The sequence below is a fragment of the Dryobates pubescens genome, chromosome 41, assembly GCF_014839835.1.
Source record: "Dryobates pubescens isolate bDryPub1 chromosome 41, bDryPub1.pri, whole genome shotgun sequence".
NCBI classification, from domain to species: Eukaryota; Metazoa; Chordata; class Aves; order Piciformes; family Picidae; genus Dryobates; species Dryobates pubescens.
Window position 1 is genome coordinate 509,474 of NC_071652.1, and position 17,203 is coordinate 526,676.

Here is a 17,203-nt window from a genome sequence, read left to right on the forward strand (position 1 = left end):
CCTTCCCTGCCCCCCACCTTGCCTGGATGTGAGGTTGGTGGCATCCTGAAGGGACTTTCTGGCCCTAGTGGTGGCAAAGGACTTCACAGCCCTCCACTTCCAGAGCTGCTGGTCCCAGGGAATGCAATTGGTTGGGATACAGAATACAGAATGAACCAGGCTGGGCAAGACCTCAGAGGTCATCCAGTCCAACCTCTCACCCAGCACCATCTGATCAACTCAACCATGGCACCAAGGGCCTCAGCCAGGCTCTTTTCAAACACCTCCAGGGATGGTGACTCCACCACCTCCCTGGGCAGCACATCCCAAGGGCCAATCTCTCTTTCTGGGAAGAACTTCTTCCTAACAGCCATCCCACATCTCCCCTGGCACAGCTTGAGACTGTGTCCTCTTGTTCTGGTGCTGGGTGCCTGGGAGAAGAGACCAACCCCCACCTGGCTACAACCTCCCTTCAGGGAGTTGGAGAGAGCAAGAAGGTCTCCCCTGAGCCTCCTCTTCTGCAGGCTAAGCAACCCCAGCTCCCTCAGCCTCTCCTCACAGGGCTGTGCTCCAGACCTCTCCCCAGCTTTGTTGCCCTTCTCTGGACACCTTCCAGCAGCTCAACCTCTTTCCTAACCCGAGGAGCCCAGAACTGGACACAGGACTCAAGGTGTGGCCTCAGCAGTGCTGAGTATAGGGCAGAATGACCTCCCTGCTCCTGCTGGCCACACTCTTCCTGCTGCAGGCCAGGATGCCATTGGCCCTCCTGGCTGCCTGGGCACACTGCTGGCTCATGCTCAGCTGCTGTCAACCATTACCCCCAGGTCCCTTTCTGCCTGGCTGGTCTCAGTCACTCTGACCCCAGCCTGTAGCACTGCCTGGGGTTGTTGTGGCCAATGTGTAGAACCTGGCACTTGGATGTGTTCAACCTCATGCCCTTGGCCTCTGCCCATCTGCCCAGCCTGGCAAGATCCATCTGCAGAGCTCTCCTGCCCTCTAACAGCTCAACTCCTGCCCCCAGCTTGGTGTCATCTGCAAACTCACTGCTGATCCAGGTCATCAATAAAGATATTGAACAGCATGGGGCACAGCACTGATCCCTGGGGGACACCACTGGTGCCTGGCTGCCAGCTGGATGTGGCACCATTCACCACCAAACTGGGTGCAAATCTTTCCTCCCTTCTGTCCCTCAGCCACAAGATTTCCCTTTACCTCCCTGAACCTCTGCCCAGCTTCGTGTGAGCACATTTCAGCCCCATGGGGTTGCAGCAGCTTTTATGATGCTTGAAATCACAGCGTGGCTTGGGCTGGAAGGGACCTTCAAGATCATCCAGTTCCATGGGCAGGGACACCTCCTCCTCCAGCAGCTTGCTCAAGGCCTGGCTTTGAACACTGCCAGGCTTGGAGCCTCCACAACCTCCCTGGGCAACCTGTTCCTGCACCTCGCCAGCCTCATGGGGAGGAGTTCCCTCCTCATATCTCCTCCCAGCCCAGCCTCTCCCAGTCTGAAGCTGTCCCCCCCCACACTCCCCACTCCAGACTGCACAAAGTCCCTCTGCAGCTCCCCTGCAGCAGGCAGACCCTTGAGCACAGCAGGTTAAGAGCTGTGCCACGCAGCCCCTGTGGTGCTGGAGAGGTTTCCAGAGACACCAATGAGGAATAAACCCAGAAATGCAGAAGTGATGCAGCAGGTTTTTATTGTGAGTCAGAGACAGAGACACCTTGGAAGGCACAGAGAGAGCTGAAATCCAACATCCCCAGAGACCCTTCCCTCCCCTCCCCCCCTCCCCAAGTCATTCACAGCTGATGTCTTCTCCCAGAAACAGTAAGGCCATTTACAAAGAACCCAAGGAGCAGGAACATTGTTTGATCAAGAGGAAAGAGTTTGAGTGGCCTGAGATCAAGCAGCCCCAGAGCAGGACCAGGAGAGGCCATCAGGAGCCTCCGCGCAGCATCGCGGAGCGCTCCGGGGCCCCGCGCTGCAGGGCTGCCAGCACCAGGGCTCTGCCGGTCAGGGGCTGCTGCTGCTGCTGCCAAGGGTCAGCAGCACTCCGTGCCCAGCAGGCCTGGGCTGAGCTTCACCTCAGGAAGCTTTTCCCCTCCTGGTGTCTAGCAGGAGTAGCAGCCCCCATAGCCGAACCTCTGGCCGTAGCGAGAGCTGAAGGGGTAGCCGTAGCGGCTGGAGTAGAGCCCCCCGTAGCCATAGCAGTCCCCAGAGCCAAAGAGGCTCCGGGAGCCACCGTACAGCCCCCCGTAGCCATAGCAGTCCCCAGAGCCCAGGAGGCTCCGGGAGCCACTGTACAGCCCCCCGTAGCCATAGCAGTCCCCAGAGCCAAAGAGGCTCCGGGAGCCGTAGAGACCACCCCAGCCATAGCGATCCCCAAAGCCGCAGAGGCCGCGGGAGCCGTAGAGACCTCCGTAGCTGCGGGAGCCGCAGGGGCTGCCGCAGTCGTAGCTGCGGTAGGTGTAGACGCTGCCGTAGCTGCAGGGGGAGTAGCAGTCGTCCTCACACTGCCCTTGGAGGAAAGTCATCTTGCTGAGGTGGAGGTGAGCCTGGGATGCAGCGCTGGGGAGGAAAGGAGGAGGAGTCGTCAGTGAATGCCTGCAGCGGCAGGAGCAGGCTCCGGACACAGAGAGCTCCTCCCTGGCCCCAGCGGAGCAAGGGCAGAAGCAAAGAACGGAGCCTTGAGGAAGCTGCTCGAGGAGGAGTCGTCCCTGCCCATGGCAGAAGGGTTGGGATTGGATGGTCTTGGAGATCCATTCCAACCCAAACTATTCCAGAAAAATGAGGAGCAAACTCCTCAGCTCCTTGCTCCCTCCTGGTCACTCCTGAGCTCCCTCCTGCTCCTGCCCCTCTCTCACTCAGCTCCCTCCTGGTCACTCCTGAGCTCCCTCCTGCTCCTGCCCCTCTCTCACTCAGCTCCCTCCTGCTCCTGCCCTTCCCTCACTCCCCCTCTGCTTTCAAACCATTTCTTCTCTTGCTGGGGAAAGGGCTGACTCTGGAACCTGCCAGCTTGGACCAAAGCCTCCTTGTGGCTGTCCCAGGATTGCTCTTTGGGGAACGTTGTTAGGAGTGAAGAGCCCCAAATTTCTTGTAGGCTGTCAGCTTTGAATTGAGCTCTGCATTCCCAAATCCTCCAAGAAAGTCCCCAGGCAAGCTGGCAGTGTCTGATCTTGGCCCTGCTCACACACCTCAGCTTTTGGGGCCATTTCTCCAAGTCCCATTTCAGTCATTTACAGCAGTTTTGTGTCTGGCAATGCTGGCAGCAGGTGCCAGAGGCTCAAGGAGCACTCAGGGACAGCTGCTGCCCTGCCAGCAGAGCTGGAGACCTCCCTTGAGACAAAGCAGAAGAGTTTTGGAGGCAGCCAGCAGAAGGTTTAGGGAAGGGGTGAGGAAACCCTTCCCTGCCGCTGCTGGAAGCATCTCTGCAGACCTCATCACCTTTGCTGGGCAACCAAGACGCCCTCAGAATGTGCCAACAGAACCAGGACAGCTTCATCCCCACCTCTAAATCCTGAGCCCCCCCCCCCCCAAACCCCTGCATGCAGCCACAAGGTCCCCAAGCAGAGAAGCCTCAACCCTGACACGAACCAACCCCAAAACCTCTGAGCCTTAGGAAGAGACAGCCAGGAGCAGAGCCTTACCAAGCTAGTTGGGAGGAGGATGGCAGGAGAGGAGCTGATGAGGAGCTGCAGTCCTGAGCCCTTTTTATACTCTGCCTCTGCCTGCCTGGCTTATCTGAGCTGCCCTGAGGAGCCCAAAGCTTTGGAGCCTTATTGGTTGGAAAACAAATTTGCCTCTCCGCGTCATATCTTCAATTAATGTAATTTTCCTCTTTGTTTGGGATTATTATTGTGTTCCCAGCCTCCCCTGGCACACATATTACAGGTTTCTTTCATCTGAAAAATGTGCTGGGCCAACCACATTCCTGATAGCATTTTATTGTCTTTGCTGTCAAAACTGAAGGTTGGGTCTGGGTTTGGGTTTGGTTTTGTTGTCAGGTTGGGGTTGTGGTTTGTTTTTTTTTCCCCTTCCCATTCCAAGCTTCCCTCAGAAGCCCTTGGGGAGAGAGAGAGGAAACTTTTAGTCAAAACAGTGGGGGAAAAAAAAGGCTCTCTCCACAGGTCTGAAAATCCCTGAAGCTGAGGCACTGGGGCACAGGCTCCCTGCTTAAAGCAGTTTTGATGCATCCTAGAAGCATTTGGGGTTGGAGAAGTCCTCCCAGGTCAAGTCCAACCTTCAACCTAAGACCCCCCCACAGCCACTAAGCCACATCCCCGGGGTTGGGGGGGGGGGGGTAGGGGGGGAGAGGCACAGCCACCCATTTCCTGCACACCTCCAAGGGATTCAGGCATTTGATGTCAAACTGCAAGATTGCAGGAAACAGGAGCAGCACAAACAACGAATCAGCTGCAGCTGCATTCCTGCCCCAGGAAGGATCCTGTTGCTGCTTGAGCAGAAGGAAAGCTTTGGGCAGGGAAACAACCAAAAGCCCCAAACTGAAAGCTGCAGCCTGGTTGGTGCTGGAGTTCGCTGCAGGGCTTGACCCTGAGCCCAGCAGAGCAAAGGGAAGGAAGCAAGCAGGAACTTGGGCTGGAAAAGGCTAAGCCATAAAAGACTTTCAGCTGCTGCTTGTGTTGAGTTTTTGCCTCTCAGAGGCTCAAACCTCCCTGCATCAGCTGCAGGAGCTGGCTGCAAAGCTCCTTGGGTGACCTTCACCTAGTTCCTGGCACTAATTTGACTGAAAAACAAAGGCAATAATGAGCAAGCAGGATGCTGAGGCTGCCTCAGAATTCTGAATGCCAAAGCCCTTCCTCAGCACTCATTAATGTTTCCAATTTGCAAAGTGTTGCACTATTTCAATATTAATAGTTTGTCACCCAGGGACACCCCCACTTTTAATAACCTGCTCCCAGCCCAGGCACATTGAGGTCTCCTCTTTCCAAGCCCTGAGAATTTGATGCCAAAACACACCAACAAAAAAGCCCAAAGCTGCTAGAAGATTCATTTAAAATAGGGAGTGGGGTGAGGGGGGTGGAATCTGTAAGCAATTCCTAAGGCAGCAGCAAAACCTCCTCCAAATCCCTGCTGTGGAAGCAGAGAGACAGAAAGCTGGTGGCAAGAGGTCTCCACCAAGGTCAGAGGCCACGATGGTCAAGAGCCACGTGGAGAGGTGGCACCTGGGGACGTGGTTTGGTGACCTCAGGTTGGAGGTTGGGCTCGATGGGATTTGAGCTCCCTTCCAACCCAAACACCTCTGTGGTCCTCCAACGCTGAGCAGAGGCTCTGCTGCCTTCTGGAGCAGCGAAGCCAAAGCTCATCCAAGCCACTGGAAGTCCCCAGGAGCAGGTTGAGCAAGCAGGAATGATCTAAATGTTCCCCAAAATGATTCCCAGCCAGCTACAAAGCATCCCCAGCAATTTTGCACTCCATGTGCTGAGCCCCTTTCCTTCCGCTCTTGAGATGAAAGGAGGTCTGGAGGTGTCAGCTGCTGCGTCACAGACTTCAAACCTATGGAAATCAGCCCCTCCAATTACACCAATTGAGGGCACAAGGCGGCCAAGGACATCAGCTGGACACCGGCACCCCATATATAGGGACCCACAGCACCCAGGGCTGCAGTCACTGCTCTCACCTCATCCCCCTCGGAGCACCAGGTGAGTCGGTGCCACTCTGGCCTCTCCCTGAGGTCCCTCTGCTTGGAGGTGCAGATGCTTGGCTGTGGGAGGGTTTATGTGGGGCAGATAGAGAGGGAGCTTAGAAAGGCTCTGAAGGAGGAAAGTTTGGTGCCACAAGGTGAGATGTGAGGCGTTTGCAGGTCCAGGTTATGTTCATTGGGTGTTGGGAGCTCAGATCATGAAGGATTTGAAGCTCAGATCACAAAGGGTTGGGAGCTCAGATCAAAAAGGGTTGGGAACTCAGATCATTAAGGGTTGGGAGCTCAGATCACAAAGGGATGGGAGCTCAGATCACGAAGGGTTGGGGGCTCAGATCACAAAGGATTTGGAGCTCGGATCATTAAGGATTGGGAGCTCAGATCACGAAGGGTTGGGAGCTCAGATCACGAAGGGTTGGGAGCTCAGATCAGGAAGGGTTGGGAGCTCAGATCAAAAAGGGTTGGGAGCTCAGATCAGGAAGGGTTGGGAGCTCAGATCAAAAAGGGTTGGGAGCTCAGATCACGAAGGGTTGGGAGCTCAGATCAGGAAGGGTTGGGAGCTCAGATCACGAAGGTTTGGGAGCTCAGATCACGAAGGGTTGGGAGCTCAGATCACGAAGGTTTGGGAGCTCAGATCACAAAGGGTTGGGAGCTCAGATCACGAAGAGTTGGGAGCTCAGATCACGAAGGGTTGGGAGCTCAGATCAGGAAGGGTTGGGAGCTCAGATCAGGAAGGGTTGGGAGCTCAGATCACGAAGGGTTGGGAGCTCAGATCATGAAGGGTTGGGAGCTCAGATCATTAAGGGTTGGGAGCTCAGATCACGAAGGGTTGGGAGCTCAGATCACGAAGGGTTGGGAGCTCAGATCACGAAGGGTTGGGAGCTCAGATCAGGAAAGGTTGGGAGCTCAGATCATGAAGGGTTGGGAGCTCAGATCACGAAGGGTTGGGAGCTCAGATCATGAAGGGTTGGGAGCTCAGATCACGAAGGGTTGGGAGCTCAGATCACGAAGGGTTGGGAGCTCAGATCACAAAGGGTTGGGAGCTCAGATCACAAAGGGTTGGGAGCTCAGATCACGAAGGGTTGGGAGCTCAGATCACGAAGGGTTGGGAGCTCAGATCACAAAGGGTTGGGAGCTCAGATCACGAAGGGTTGGGAGCTCAGATCACGAAGGGTTGGGAGCTCAGATCACGAAGGGTTGGGAGCTCAGATCACGAAGGGTTGGGAGCTCAGATCACGAAGGGTTGGGAGCTCAGATCACGAAGGGTTGGGAGCTCAGATCACGAAGGGTTGGGAGCTCAGATCACGAAGGGTTGGGAGCTCAGATCACAAAGGGTTGGGAGCTCAGATCACAAAGGGTTGGGAGCTCAGATCACAAAGGGTTGGGAGCTCAGATCACAAAGGGTTGGGAGCTCAGATCACAAAGGGTTGGGAGCTCAGATCACGAAGTGTTGGGAGCTCACAGTGTTGCCTGGTTGGAAAAGGCCTTCGGTTCACTGATTCCAACCATAGCCTAACAGTTCAAATGATGAAGTGCTGGGACTCACTCAGATGATGAAGTGCTGGGACTCAGCCCCTTGGGTTAACCCTTCCTGAGGCATTGCCTGCTGCAGGCAGACACCCGGCAGGGAATTCTGCCCTTTTGTTGCTTTCTTGGAGCTCATCCCCTGGTGAGTGGCTCACAGAGCTGCAGGGGATCAGGGGGTGCCTGTGGCAGGCTGCTGCTGCTGCTCTCAAGCTTTGCTGCCTGAATTGTGTCTTTTTTCTTTCATTCATTCGAATTTCTTTGACTTCTGGGCCGGGGAAGTTCAGTTCTCAGCTGGCAAAAGCCCAGCTTGGGCTTGGACTCGAAGGTCTCCAGAGGTCCCTTCCAAGTCCTAGCATCCTGTGAACTTTGAAGCCATTTTGAAATGTTGAGGGGTGTGGGGGGGTGTGGGGGGAAAACAAAACAGGGAAGTTGTTTGGGATTGAGGAGATTAGGAGCAGTAATAAGCTGTGTTTAGGAGTATTAAGAAGCCTGCAGGAGGGAGCAGGCTGCATTTCCTCCGCTCTCAGCAAGCTCTGAGCCTCTCCTCCTGCTGTCAGCAGCTTGTGGACTCACCTTGCTCCTGGCTCTGCCTTTCAGGTTTGCCTGCATCCACCAACCATGACCTTCTACAGGGACTTCTACGATGCTGGCTGCTGCTCCCTGCTGGGCTGGGAAGACCTCTATGGCTTTGGGGGGCTGAATGGCTACAGATTTGGAGGCCCTTACGGCTACTACCAGGAGCATCACCGCTACGGCAGCCCCTCCAGCTACGGAAGCTTCAGGAACCTGGAGGGCAGCAGGGGTTGGGCTGGGTTTGGTAGCTTCTATGGGCATGGGGACCTGTATGGCTCTGGGTTTGGCTACCCCTTCTTCTCTGGGTTTGGCAACAGAGCCTTCTACTGACTGAGCAGCCCAGCACTGACCTGCAGGACCCAGGCTCACGGCTAAGGTTACGGCGCTGAGAAACGCTGAGCACCCCTGCTCTGGCTGAGGCCAGGGGGTGCCAGGCTGCCCCAGGCCCCTCTCTGACTTCTCCTCTTTCTGCAGCTATTCCTCTAAAAAAAAAGGGCAACATGAATCACAGCAAGCACTGAGGCAGCTCCAGAGCACAAGCACCGAGACAGCTCCAGAGCACAAGCACCAAGGCAGCTCCAGAGCACAAGCACCGAGGCAGCTCCAGAGCACAAGCACCGAGGCAGCTCCAGAGCACAAGCACTGAGGCAGCTCCAGAGCACAAGCACTGAGGCAGCTCCACACTGGTGGAGCAAAGAGAGACTCTCAGGTGTGGGCCCAGTGCATCCTGAGTTAATACACAGCCAGAGCAAAAGAGTCTCTGCAGCCAGCATGAGCAAGTCCTCTGTGCTCAGCTCTGAGCTTCAGCACAGATCACATCTGATAGAGAGGTTCCTGCTGTGCCTCCCTGCTGTGCATCCCTGCTGTGCCTCATCTGCACATCATCTTGTGAGCAGCTCTGTGAGCAAGGACCATATCTGGACTGCCAAACTCCAGCATTCCACAGGGAGATGGCATCAGCCAGCACCCAGCCAGCATCCAACCAGCTCACTCTGCTTGCTGAAGACCCTTCTGTAAAACTCTGAACCTCTTCTCTCTGTCACTCCTCCTTATCTTCATTAAAATCTCTCTGCTTGGTAGTACCTGGGCTCCAGGCTTCTTTGGTCTCTGCTCACACACCACTGCATAGGGACCAGCCAGGATGCTGCTCTGAGCAAGCAGAGAAGAAAAGGGAGATGCTGGAGCATCACCACATTGAGCATCACCACATTGAGCATCACCACACTGAGCACCACCACATCTCCACCTGGAATGCTCCAATCCCAACTCACTTCCCATAGGAAGAAGTTTGAGGCAAGACCTCATTGTTCTCTACAGCTCCCTGAGAGGAGGTTGGAGTGAGGTGGGGGTTGGGCTCTTCTCCCTAGTCTCAGGTGGCAGAAGGAGAGGGAATAGCCTCAAGTTGCATTAAGGGAGGGTCAGGTTGGACCTGAGGAACAATTTCAGCCCTGCAAGAGTGGTCAGGGCCTGACCCAGGCTGCCCAGGGAGGTGCTGGAGTCACCATCCAGAGAGGTGTTGAAGAACCCTGTGGCCATGGCAGCTGGGGCCATGGTTTGGTGGCCATGGTGGTGCTGGGTCAGTGCTTGGACTCAATGATCTTAGGGAATAGGTGGAAGTCTCCTGGGCTGCCAAGCAAAGAGGGCAATGACAGCCAAGGTTAAAGACTCCTGGGAGGAAAGACCAAAGGGAACAAAGTCAGGAGGAGCTGCTGCAGAGTTCATCTCCTTTGCAAACTGAGCAGCCAGGTTCTGCAGGGAGCTCCTGCCAGCCTCTGCCAGGTCACCTCAGGAGACAGAGCAGCCTGAGCTCAGATTTGGAACATTAAAGGGTGATGGTGGAGCATGGAAAGAGGTTCAGCAAGCACAGCCTGGGCAGGGATCCCAGCATCAAAGACATCCCAGGGATGTCATCCCAAAGCCCTGACAGCAGTGACTGTGAGGGGGCACCTTGGGGCTGATTTTCAAGAGTTGCTTTCCCCTTCCCTTCTCCTGGAGGCCACTCAGGCAGTTCTGCATTCCCCAGCTGCAGTCCCAAGTCCATCTCTCCACACCCAGGCCGTTGCTTTCCTTCAACCCTTTCACCTTGAACTGGAGAGCAGCAGGAGAAGAGCCCCTGAGAGTCACAGAGCCACAGAATGCATCTGGTCAGGAGGAACCCTCCAAGGGCATCCTGTCCAAGTCCTCAGCAGGGACTCCTTCAACTCCATCAGGCTGCAGGAAGGAGCAGCCACAGCCAAGGGATGTGCCTGGCCTGCTGCCTCGCTGCTCAGAACTCTGTGTCCTAACTGGGGCAAGATGGAGCTGCATCAGGTCAAGGGCAGCAACCTCCACCCTGGCCTCCTAGGAGGGCAGCTTGGCAGGACATCAGCTCAGCCCTTTCTTGCTGGCAGAGCTCTTAAGACATCCTCAGTAATCCTGCAGCTCGCTGCAGTCAGCAGCAAACAGGGCTGGGTGCCCCTGGGAAAGGTGGAGGAAATGTTGGAGTCTCCCAGCTCCATAAACTCAGCTCTGCTGCCTCGGCTGCCCTGCCCAGCTCTGCCCACCTGCAGCACAGCACAGGAAGCTGCAGGGAGGAGGCTCCAGGGAGGAGGCTGCGGGGAGAAAGGAAGGGAAAGAGCCAAAGATTTGGGTCAAATTCTCAACCTGCTCAAGGTCCCTTGGAGCCAACAGCATCAGGACCACATTTGCCAACACAGCAGCACCCCTGCTGCTGCTTCCCTTCACAGAGAGGGGTTGGAAGTGACCTTGGAGATCATCCAGTCCAAGCCCCTGCTCCAGCAGGGTCAGCACAGAGCTGGCTGGGGGTGAGAGCAGCATTTTTCCCCCCTTCCCTGGGGCTTTAAGCCCTAAGGCTGAAGGAAAGCTGAGGAGAGGAGCTCCTTGCCTGCCTCCCAGACGTTATCCTAACAGAGGCAGGAGGCTCATTTAGCTAACAGAAACTCAGCTCCTCTCATTCCATTCAAATTCCTGAGAGCAGGATGTCTTTATCCCATTAGACATTTAAATGGACCTTGTGAGCAACCCAGGGATGAGGCAGGCCACAGGACCTGCCTCCAGCACTGAGCTTCACTGCTGGGCTGAGAACCTCCTGAAAGAGGAAATTTGTCCCAAACCTATCCCTGACTGCTGAGCAGCCTGGGAGGGGAAGAGCTGCAGGTGCAGGAGGCCACAGCAGTGCTGGGGCAGGGCTGGAAGCCCTCTGCTGGGAGGCTCCAGGCTGGGAGACTTGGGGGAGTTCAGCCTGGAGGACAGAAGGCTCCAGGGAGACCTTCTGGAAACCTGAGCAGAAAGCTGGGGACAGAGTTTGGAGCAGGGCCTGTGGTGGCAGGACAAGTGGGGGGATGGTTTGGAAGTGCAAGAGGGAGATGGAGAGTGGAGAGAAGGAGCAATTGGTGCTGCTGAGGGTGGGCAGAGCCTGGCCCAGGTCACCCAGAGGGGTGGGAGATGCCCCCTGGCTGGCACCAGCCCAGCTCAGGTTGGCTGGGGCTGTGAGCAGCCTGCTCTGGTTGGGGCTGTCCCTGCTGGCTGCAGAGGCTCTGGGCTGGGTAAGCTTTGAAGGTCCCTGCAGTGTTTCACCATTATAAAGCAGGTGGAGAGCAATAATCCATCTGAAGGCTTTCAAGCAGAGATGATCTCTGTGGAACTGCTTGAGAGAAGGAGAGATGATCTTGAAGGTCCCTTCCAAGCCAACCCTCTGCCCTTGGGAGGCCTCATGGAATCATGAAGGTTGAAAAAGCCTTCTCAGATTATCCAGTCCAACCACCACCAAGAACCTCCAGTTCCTTTCCCAATGAGCCATGAGCAGCACAAAGAGGATCCCTCCAGCCTAGCTTTTGGGGGATTTCTCTTCTGCAGGGCAGGATTCCTGTGGTTGGTGAGAATCTGCTTTAATCACCTGGTGCAAGGCTCCCCAGCAGTCAGTTACTCACTGCCCCAGCTCCTGGCCAGCACCCAGCCAAGGAGGGACTGCTGGGAGCTGAGTCAGCATTTCCCATCCCCATCTGAATTCTGAATTCTGCTTCCTCCTGGGCAAAATGTCCAACACAGCACAGCACAGACAGGCAGCAGCACAGATCTTGTTAAAGGTTTTATTATCAGCACAGTCCTGGGGAAGTTCCAGATCCCATGGATGGGCATCACCAGCCCCAGGTGGTGTAGAAGCTGGAGCAGAGCAGCAGAGGCAGGGCCTGGGCTGTGTTAACCCAGCACACAGTGCCAGGAATGCATTCTCCCACCCAAAGCAGCTGCTGGCCCAGGCTTGGCATTCAGATTCTTTCCCCCAGCAGCTCTGCTCCTTGTGGATGAGCCTGGGGATGCCAGGTGACAGCATCAGGAGGAGCCAGGCTGAGGAAAGGTCTCCACAGAGCCAAGCACCCCCAGGAGCAACGAAAGCAAAGCTGTGGGCAGCAGCTTCACCAAGTGGCAGCCACAGCTTGGAGGCTGCTGTGGGAAGGAGCTGCTCAGAGCCCCACTGCTAAGCCTCTCCAGGAGGCTGAAGCAGCCCAGCAGGACCAGCCTGGTGCAGCAGGAGAAAGCTGCTGAGCCAGGAGCAGCAGGGGGGGACGCAGAGGCAGGCACAGGGGTGTTGCAAGGTGCTGCTTAATGAGCAGGATGACAGAGCACAGATTGCCCACAAGCTGCTCTGCTGCTCCCTGAGTCACCTAACCACTGATGCTGCTGCCCTGTTCCAAGCCCTGTGGTGATCAGAGAATCAACAAGGTTGGAAAAGACCTCAGAGATCATCAAATCCAACTTATCACCCTCCTGACTAACTAAACCATGGCTCCAATCCTCTCTTGAACACCTCCAGGGCCGGGGACTCCACCACCTCCCTGGGCCCTGATCAATGCAGGAGGGGAACAAGGAGCAGGGGCTGGCTGACTCCACAGCCCTGCATCAGCAGCCACAGAAAGAGCTTACAAAGAGCTAAGATGGAGCTGATAGCAGATCCCTCACCCCACAGTGAGTCCTGCATGCCCCGAGGAAGGAGGCAGCAGCACCGTCCAGGCCACTGAGAGCAGAGCACTGAGAGCCACAGAATGGGTTGGGTTGGAAGGGACCTTGGAGATGATCCAACCCCAGCCCCCGTGGAGGGCAGCAGGAAAAAAAAACCCCATCAGCAAACCGGGAAAGGACAATGTGAGGACACAAAGGCATTGTGCAGGAGATCTGAGCACCTCCAGATGCGTTTAATGGCAGCCCCAAAGCCCCAACCCTTCTGCGGTGCTCAGCCCCCGTCCTCTTTGCCATCCCCTGGGCATGGCTCCTCCGTCAGCAGCGGCCCCCGCCGGGTCTAGCAAGGTCTGCAGCTTCCAACGGGGTACCCCCGACCCCAGATGGCACCGCCGTACACGCGAGAGCCCCCCGGGACCCGGGCAGCGCCGGCGGCGCTCCCGACTTCGGGGGCTCCCTCGGAGCCCACCACGCTCTGCTGCGGGAAGGTGCTGAGGATGGGCCCGGGGAAGGTGACCACCACGGGCGGGGGGTAGATGACCACGGTGGAGTCCGGGCACTGCCGCACGCAGGGCTCGTTGCAGCTGTCGGCGATGGGCTGAGGCGCGGCCACCCCGCACGGCGAGGCACCGCCGGCGGCGCAGGAGTTCAGGGAGGGCATTCCTCGGGGCTGGGCGAGCAGAGGCACAAGGGAAGAGCGTTAGAAGAAAGAGAGAGAGAGAAAGGCAAATTCCTGACAGTTTTGTCCTCAAACCTCCCAGGAAAAGCTGAGCAGCAGAGGCAGAAGTGTCAGAGCTGAAGCCCAAGGAGCTGAAGCCCAAGGAGCTGAAGCCCAAGGAGCTCAGCGAGTGCATTCCTCGGGGCTGGGCGAGCAGAGGCACAAGGGAAGAGCGTTAGAAGAAAGAGAGAGAGAGAGAGAGAGAAAGGCAAATTCCTGACAGTTTTGTCCTCAAACCTCCCAGGAAAAGCTGAGCAGCAGAGGCAGAAGTGTCAGAGCTCAAGCCCAGGAGCTCAATCCCAAGGAGCTCAGCAAGTGCATTCCTCAGGGCTGGGCAAGCTGAGGCACAAGGGAAGAGTGTTAAAAGAAAGAGAGAGAGAAAGAAAGGCAAATTCCTGAAGTTTTGTCCTCAAACCTCCCAGGAAAAACTGAGCAGCAGGGGAAAGTGGCAGAAATGTCAGAGCTCAGCCCAGGGGAAGCTGAGGCACAAGGGAAGAGTGCTTTAAAAAGAGGAGGGGGGAAAAAAGGCAAATTCCTGACAGTTTTGTCCTCAAGCATCCCAGGAGAAGCTGAGCAGCAGAGGCAGAAGTGTCAGAGCTCAGCTCCTGGGAGCCCCCTGCGGCTCTGCCGGGCACCACCACAGCCGGGCAGGAGGCTTGCCCAGAACGTCAGCTGGAGCTCATCAGCCACTTCTGCATCCAGCAAGCCAACAGCTGGAAAGTCAACACTTAGCCTACAGCAGGAAAGCCTCAGGCTGGTGTCAGGGCACAGGCTGCACCTTGCCGTAGAACCACAAGCAGAGGGTTGGTTAGGAGGAGGAATTCAGCTCAGACTTACCTTAGTGCACAAAGAGAAAGCAAAGGAGGGAACTGATGCCCAGGAGCTGCTGAGGAGCTCTTTTATACCGCCCTTGGAGTGCCCAGGGCATGACTCAGCCCCACACGAACCTCCCCAGCACGTTTTTTTGTCCTTACCTTTGCTAATCGATGGCAGCAGCTTTACAGGAGCTGCCCTTTGTAATTAGCAGCCTGAGCTCCCACCCCCCTGCCCTCTGCTTCCCTGCCCTTCCAGCCCCTGCTGTGTCAGAGCTTTGCACAGGGCTGCTCTGCTGACCCTGCAGAGAGAGGCAAGAAGTTTATCTGGTTCCTGCTGATGTGCTCCATGGATGGGCTTGTGCCTAAGGCAGCTGCTGAACAGCAAATTGGCTTGGGAGAAAATGTCCTTGAGTCAGCCCAGGAAGGGTTGCAGAAGCTGGAGGGGGGGGGGGAGGAATCTGTGATAGAGTCACAGAATGGTTGGGTTGGGTTGGGCTGGGTTGGAAGGGACCTGAAAGATCTTCCAGTTCCAACCCCCTGCCATGGCCACTTCCTATCAGACCAGGCTCTGAACACTGCCAGGCTTGGAGCCTCCACAAGTCCTCTGGATAACCTGTTGCAGCGCCTCAGCACCCTCCTGGTGAAGAACTTCCTCCTCATGTCCCATCTCAGTGCAGCTTCTTCCAGTTGGAGGCCATCACCCCTGGTCCTGTCACTCCAGGCCCTTGCACAAAGTCCCTCTCCAGCTCTCCTGGAGCCCTCTTCACACACTGGAAGGCTGCTCTGAGGTCTCCCTGGAGCCTTCTCTTCTCCAGCTCTCCCAGGCTGTTTTCATAGCAGAGGTTCTCCAGACCTCTCCTGGCCTCAGCCCTCAGCTGGGCCAACCCTAGGTCCCTTCCAACCCCTAACATCCTCTGAGCTGAATTAACACCACTGAGCCAGCAGCCCATGGACAGAGGGCTGGAAAGAGGGAACTCTTGCAGGGAGTTTCAGCTCAGGAAGTGTCACATTCTCCATCCCCAAGGATTACTGAGGCTTGTGAAGCTGCAAGGCTCAGACACAGCTTCAGTGTTTCCATCACACCCCCACTGGCTTGATTCTCCCTCTGAAGAGAGCAGAGCAAACCCCAAAGGCTGGGTTTTATAGAGATGCAGGCCTTGTGGGATTGAAATACAGAAGGTTTACCATTTCCCACCCACCTCCTGCCCCTCTCTGGAGCTCTGGAACCTCATGCTTCTTCAACACCTCAAAAACCATAACCCAGGCTTCAGCAATGTAAAAACCAAGCTGAAAAAAGAGAGCAAAGGGAGAGGGCAGATGGCAGGGAGGTGAAGCAGCCCCTCCTGGGGAGCTGTAAATCCTGACCTGATTAGTGAATTGGCCAAAAATAAAACCAAAACAAAAGGAGCACAGTTAAGGTGTGGCCCAGGCAGGATCTTCCCAGGCATTTATTCCAGCGAGTGGCTTGGTCAATAAAAGGTCACCTGAAGCTGTGATGCTCATAAGCTGTGTTGCAACAGGGAGCAAGGAGTGGAAGATGCCTCCCTGGAACCCTCCAATCAGTGCTGAGTGGCAGCTGCCAGAGTGGGGCTCTCACCCCTGATAAATGGGAGCCTGAGCAGGAAGCTGAGGCTCAGCAGAGGCAGCAAGATGCCAGGGATGGCAAGAGCTTGAGCCAGCAGGCACTGCCAGCAGGGCAGAGGGGCAGCAGCTTCTCCATCCTGACCTCATAGAATCGTTGAGGTTGGAATCATTGAGTCCAGCCCAGCCCCACCGTGGCCACCAGACCACAGCCCCACGTGCCACGGCCACAGGCTCCTCTTGAGCACCTGCCTGGATGGGGACTCCACCACCCCCCTGGGCAGCCTGCTCCAGCCCCTGACCCTTCTTCCAGTCAAGAAATTGTCCTTCAGTCAAGAAATTGTCCTTCATGTCCAACCTCCCCTGGTGCAACTTGAGGCCATTTCCTCCCCTTCCATCACCTAGGGGGAAGGGACAAACCCCCAAGGCCAGGGCTGAGCTCTTCTCAGCGGTGCCCCAGACCAGGGCAAGTGGCACAAAGTGGAGCCCAGGAGGTTGTAGCTGAGCAGGAGGAGAAACTTGTTTGGTGTGAGGCTGCTGGAGGCCTGGAGCAGGCTGCCCAGAGAGGTTGTGGAGTCTCCTGGTGTGGAGAGCTTCCAGACCCAACCCCCCCCCCAGGCATTGTGCCCCTGGGCAAGCTGCTGTGGGAGCCCAGCTGGAGCAGGGGGCTTGGGGGAAGGTCCCTTCCCACCATGCTGGGGGTCTGTGAAGAAGAGGGAAAGGGAGTAAGGATGATGAGCACTGACCCTGCCCACCACTGCTGCCTGCTCCTCAGCCTGCTGAAGGAAGCTTCCAGAGAGGAGGGCAAGGTGACCACTAATGAGGTCAAAGGACCAGAGGTGGCTTCTGCTTCTCCCATAAAGGTTTGGCCTGGAAATCCGGTGCAGGGTGTGAGGAGGACCTCACCTCCTCTGGGGATAACAATCTCATGATGCTCCCAAGTGAGTAAAGTAAGTAATTACAGCAGGGGAGACGCAGGGCAGGAGCAAATCCCCCCCTGTGCCCAATTAGGGTCTGAGCCAGGGTGGCTCAGCTCTTCCAGGCACCCTCAAAGGCTATATAAAAACCACCTGGCTGCAGGCTGCCAGCCCAGGTCTCATCCCCCCCCAGCTGGGAGCTCGGTGAGTTGCTGACTTCTTTCTGTTCCCAGCCAGCAAAATTGACCTCTGGTGGCACTGGGAGCCTGGAGCTGGGTCCTGCAGAGCTGCTCTGGCACTGCAGATGAAGAGGGCTGCTGCTGCTGCTGCTTCTGAAGGCTTCTTGGGCCCCCCAGAGCCTCCTCTGTCCTTCTTCTTTCCTCTCCCTCTGCCCCCCTTGGGCCATCTCTGCCTCTCTGTCCTTTGCCACCCACAGCCAGCTCAGGGGCTTTGAGCTTGAGCCTGAGATTTGCAGAGCTTCAG

General features: G+C 56.4%; 3 protein-coding genes across 3 annotated transcripts; 1 reads left to right on the plus strand and 2 right to left on the minus strand.

Moving 5' to 3' along the window:
- Positions 1-2,088: 2,088 nt before the first annotated feature.
- On the minus strand, positions 2,089-2,511 carry LOC128899194 (keratin-associated protein 21-1-like). The gene has a single exon (XM_054177544.1). The coding sequence runs from the start codon at positions 2,509-2,511 to the stop codon at positions 2,089-2,091; it is 423 nt and encodes a 140-aa protein (XP_054033519.1).
- A 5,184-nt stretch (positions 2,512-7,695) lies between these two features.
- LOC104305798 (keratin-associated protein 19-2-like) lies at positions 7,696-8,358 on the plus strand. The gene has a single exon (XM_009906706.2). The coding sequence runs from the start codon at positions 7,782-7,784 to the stop codon at positions 8,064-8,066; it is 285 nt and encodes a 94-aa protein (XP_009905008.1). The 5' UTR covers positions 7,696-7,781; the 3' UTR covers positions 8,067-8,358.
- A 4,215-nt stretch (positions 8,359-12,573) lies between these two features.
- Positions 12,574-14,345, minus strand: LOC104305799 (claw keratin). Its single transcript, XM_054177620.1, has 2 exons — positions 14,245-14,345; positions 12,574-13,359 (listed from the first exon to the last, which is right to left on the minus strand). The coding sequence occupies exon 2, from the start codon at positions 13,348-13,350 to the stop codon at positions 13,030-13,032; it is 321 nt and encodes a 106-aa protein (XP_054033595.1). The 5' UTR covers positions 13,351-13,359; positions 14,245-14,345; the 3' UTR covers positions 12,574-13,029.
- Between the last annotated feature and the right edge of the window lie 2,858 nt (positions 14,346-17,203).

Bases quoted from the DNA above. Each gene is read 5' to 3' on its own strand.
- LOC104305798 (XM_009906706.2), top strand. From the start codon at position 7,782: ATGACCTTCTACAGGGACTTCTACGATGCTGGCTGCTGCTCCCTGCTG.
- LOC104305799 (XM_054177620.1), bottom strand. From the start codon at position 13,350: ATGCCCTCCCTGAACTCCTGCGCCGCCGGCGGTGCCTCGCCGTGCGGG.
- LOC128899194 (XM_054177544.1), bottom strand. From the start codon at position 2,511: ATGACTTTCCTCCAAGGGCAGTGTGAGGACGACTGCTACTCCCCCTGC.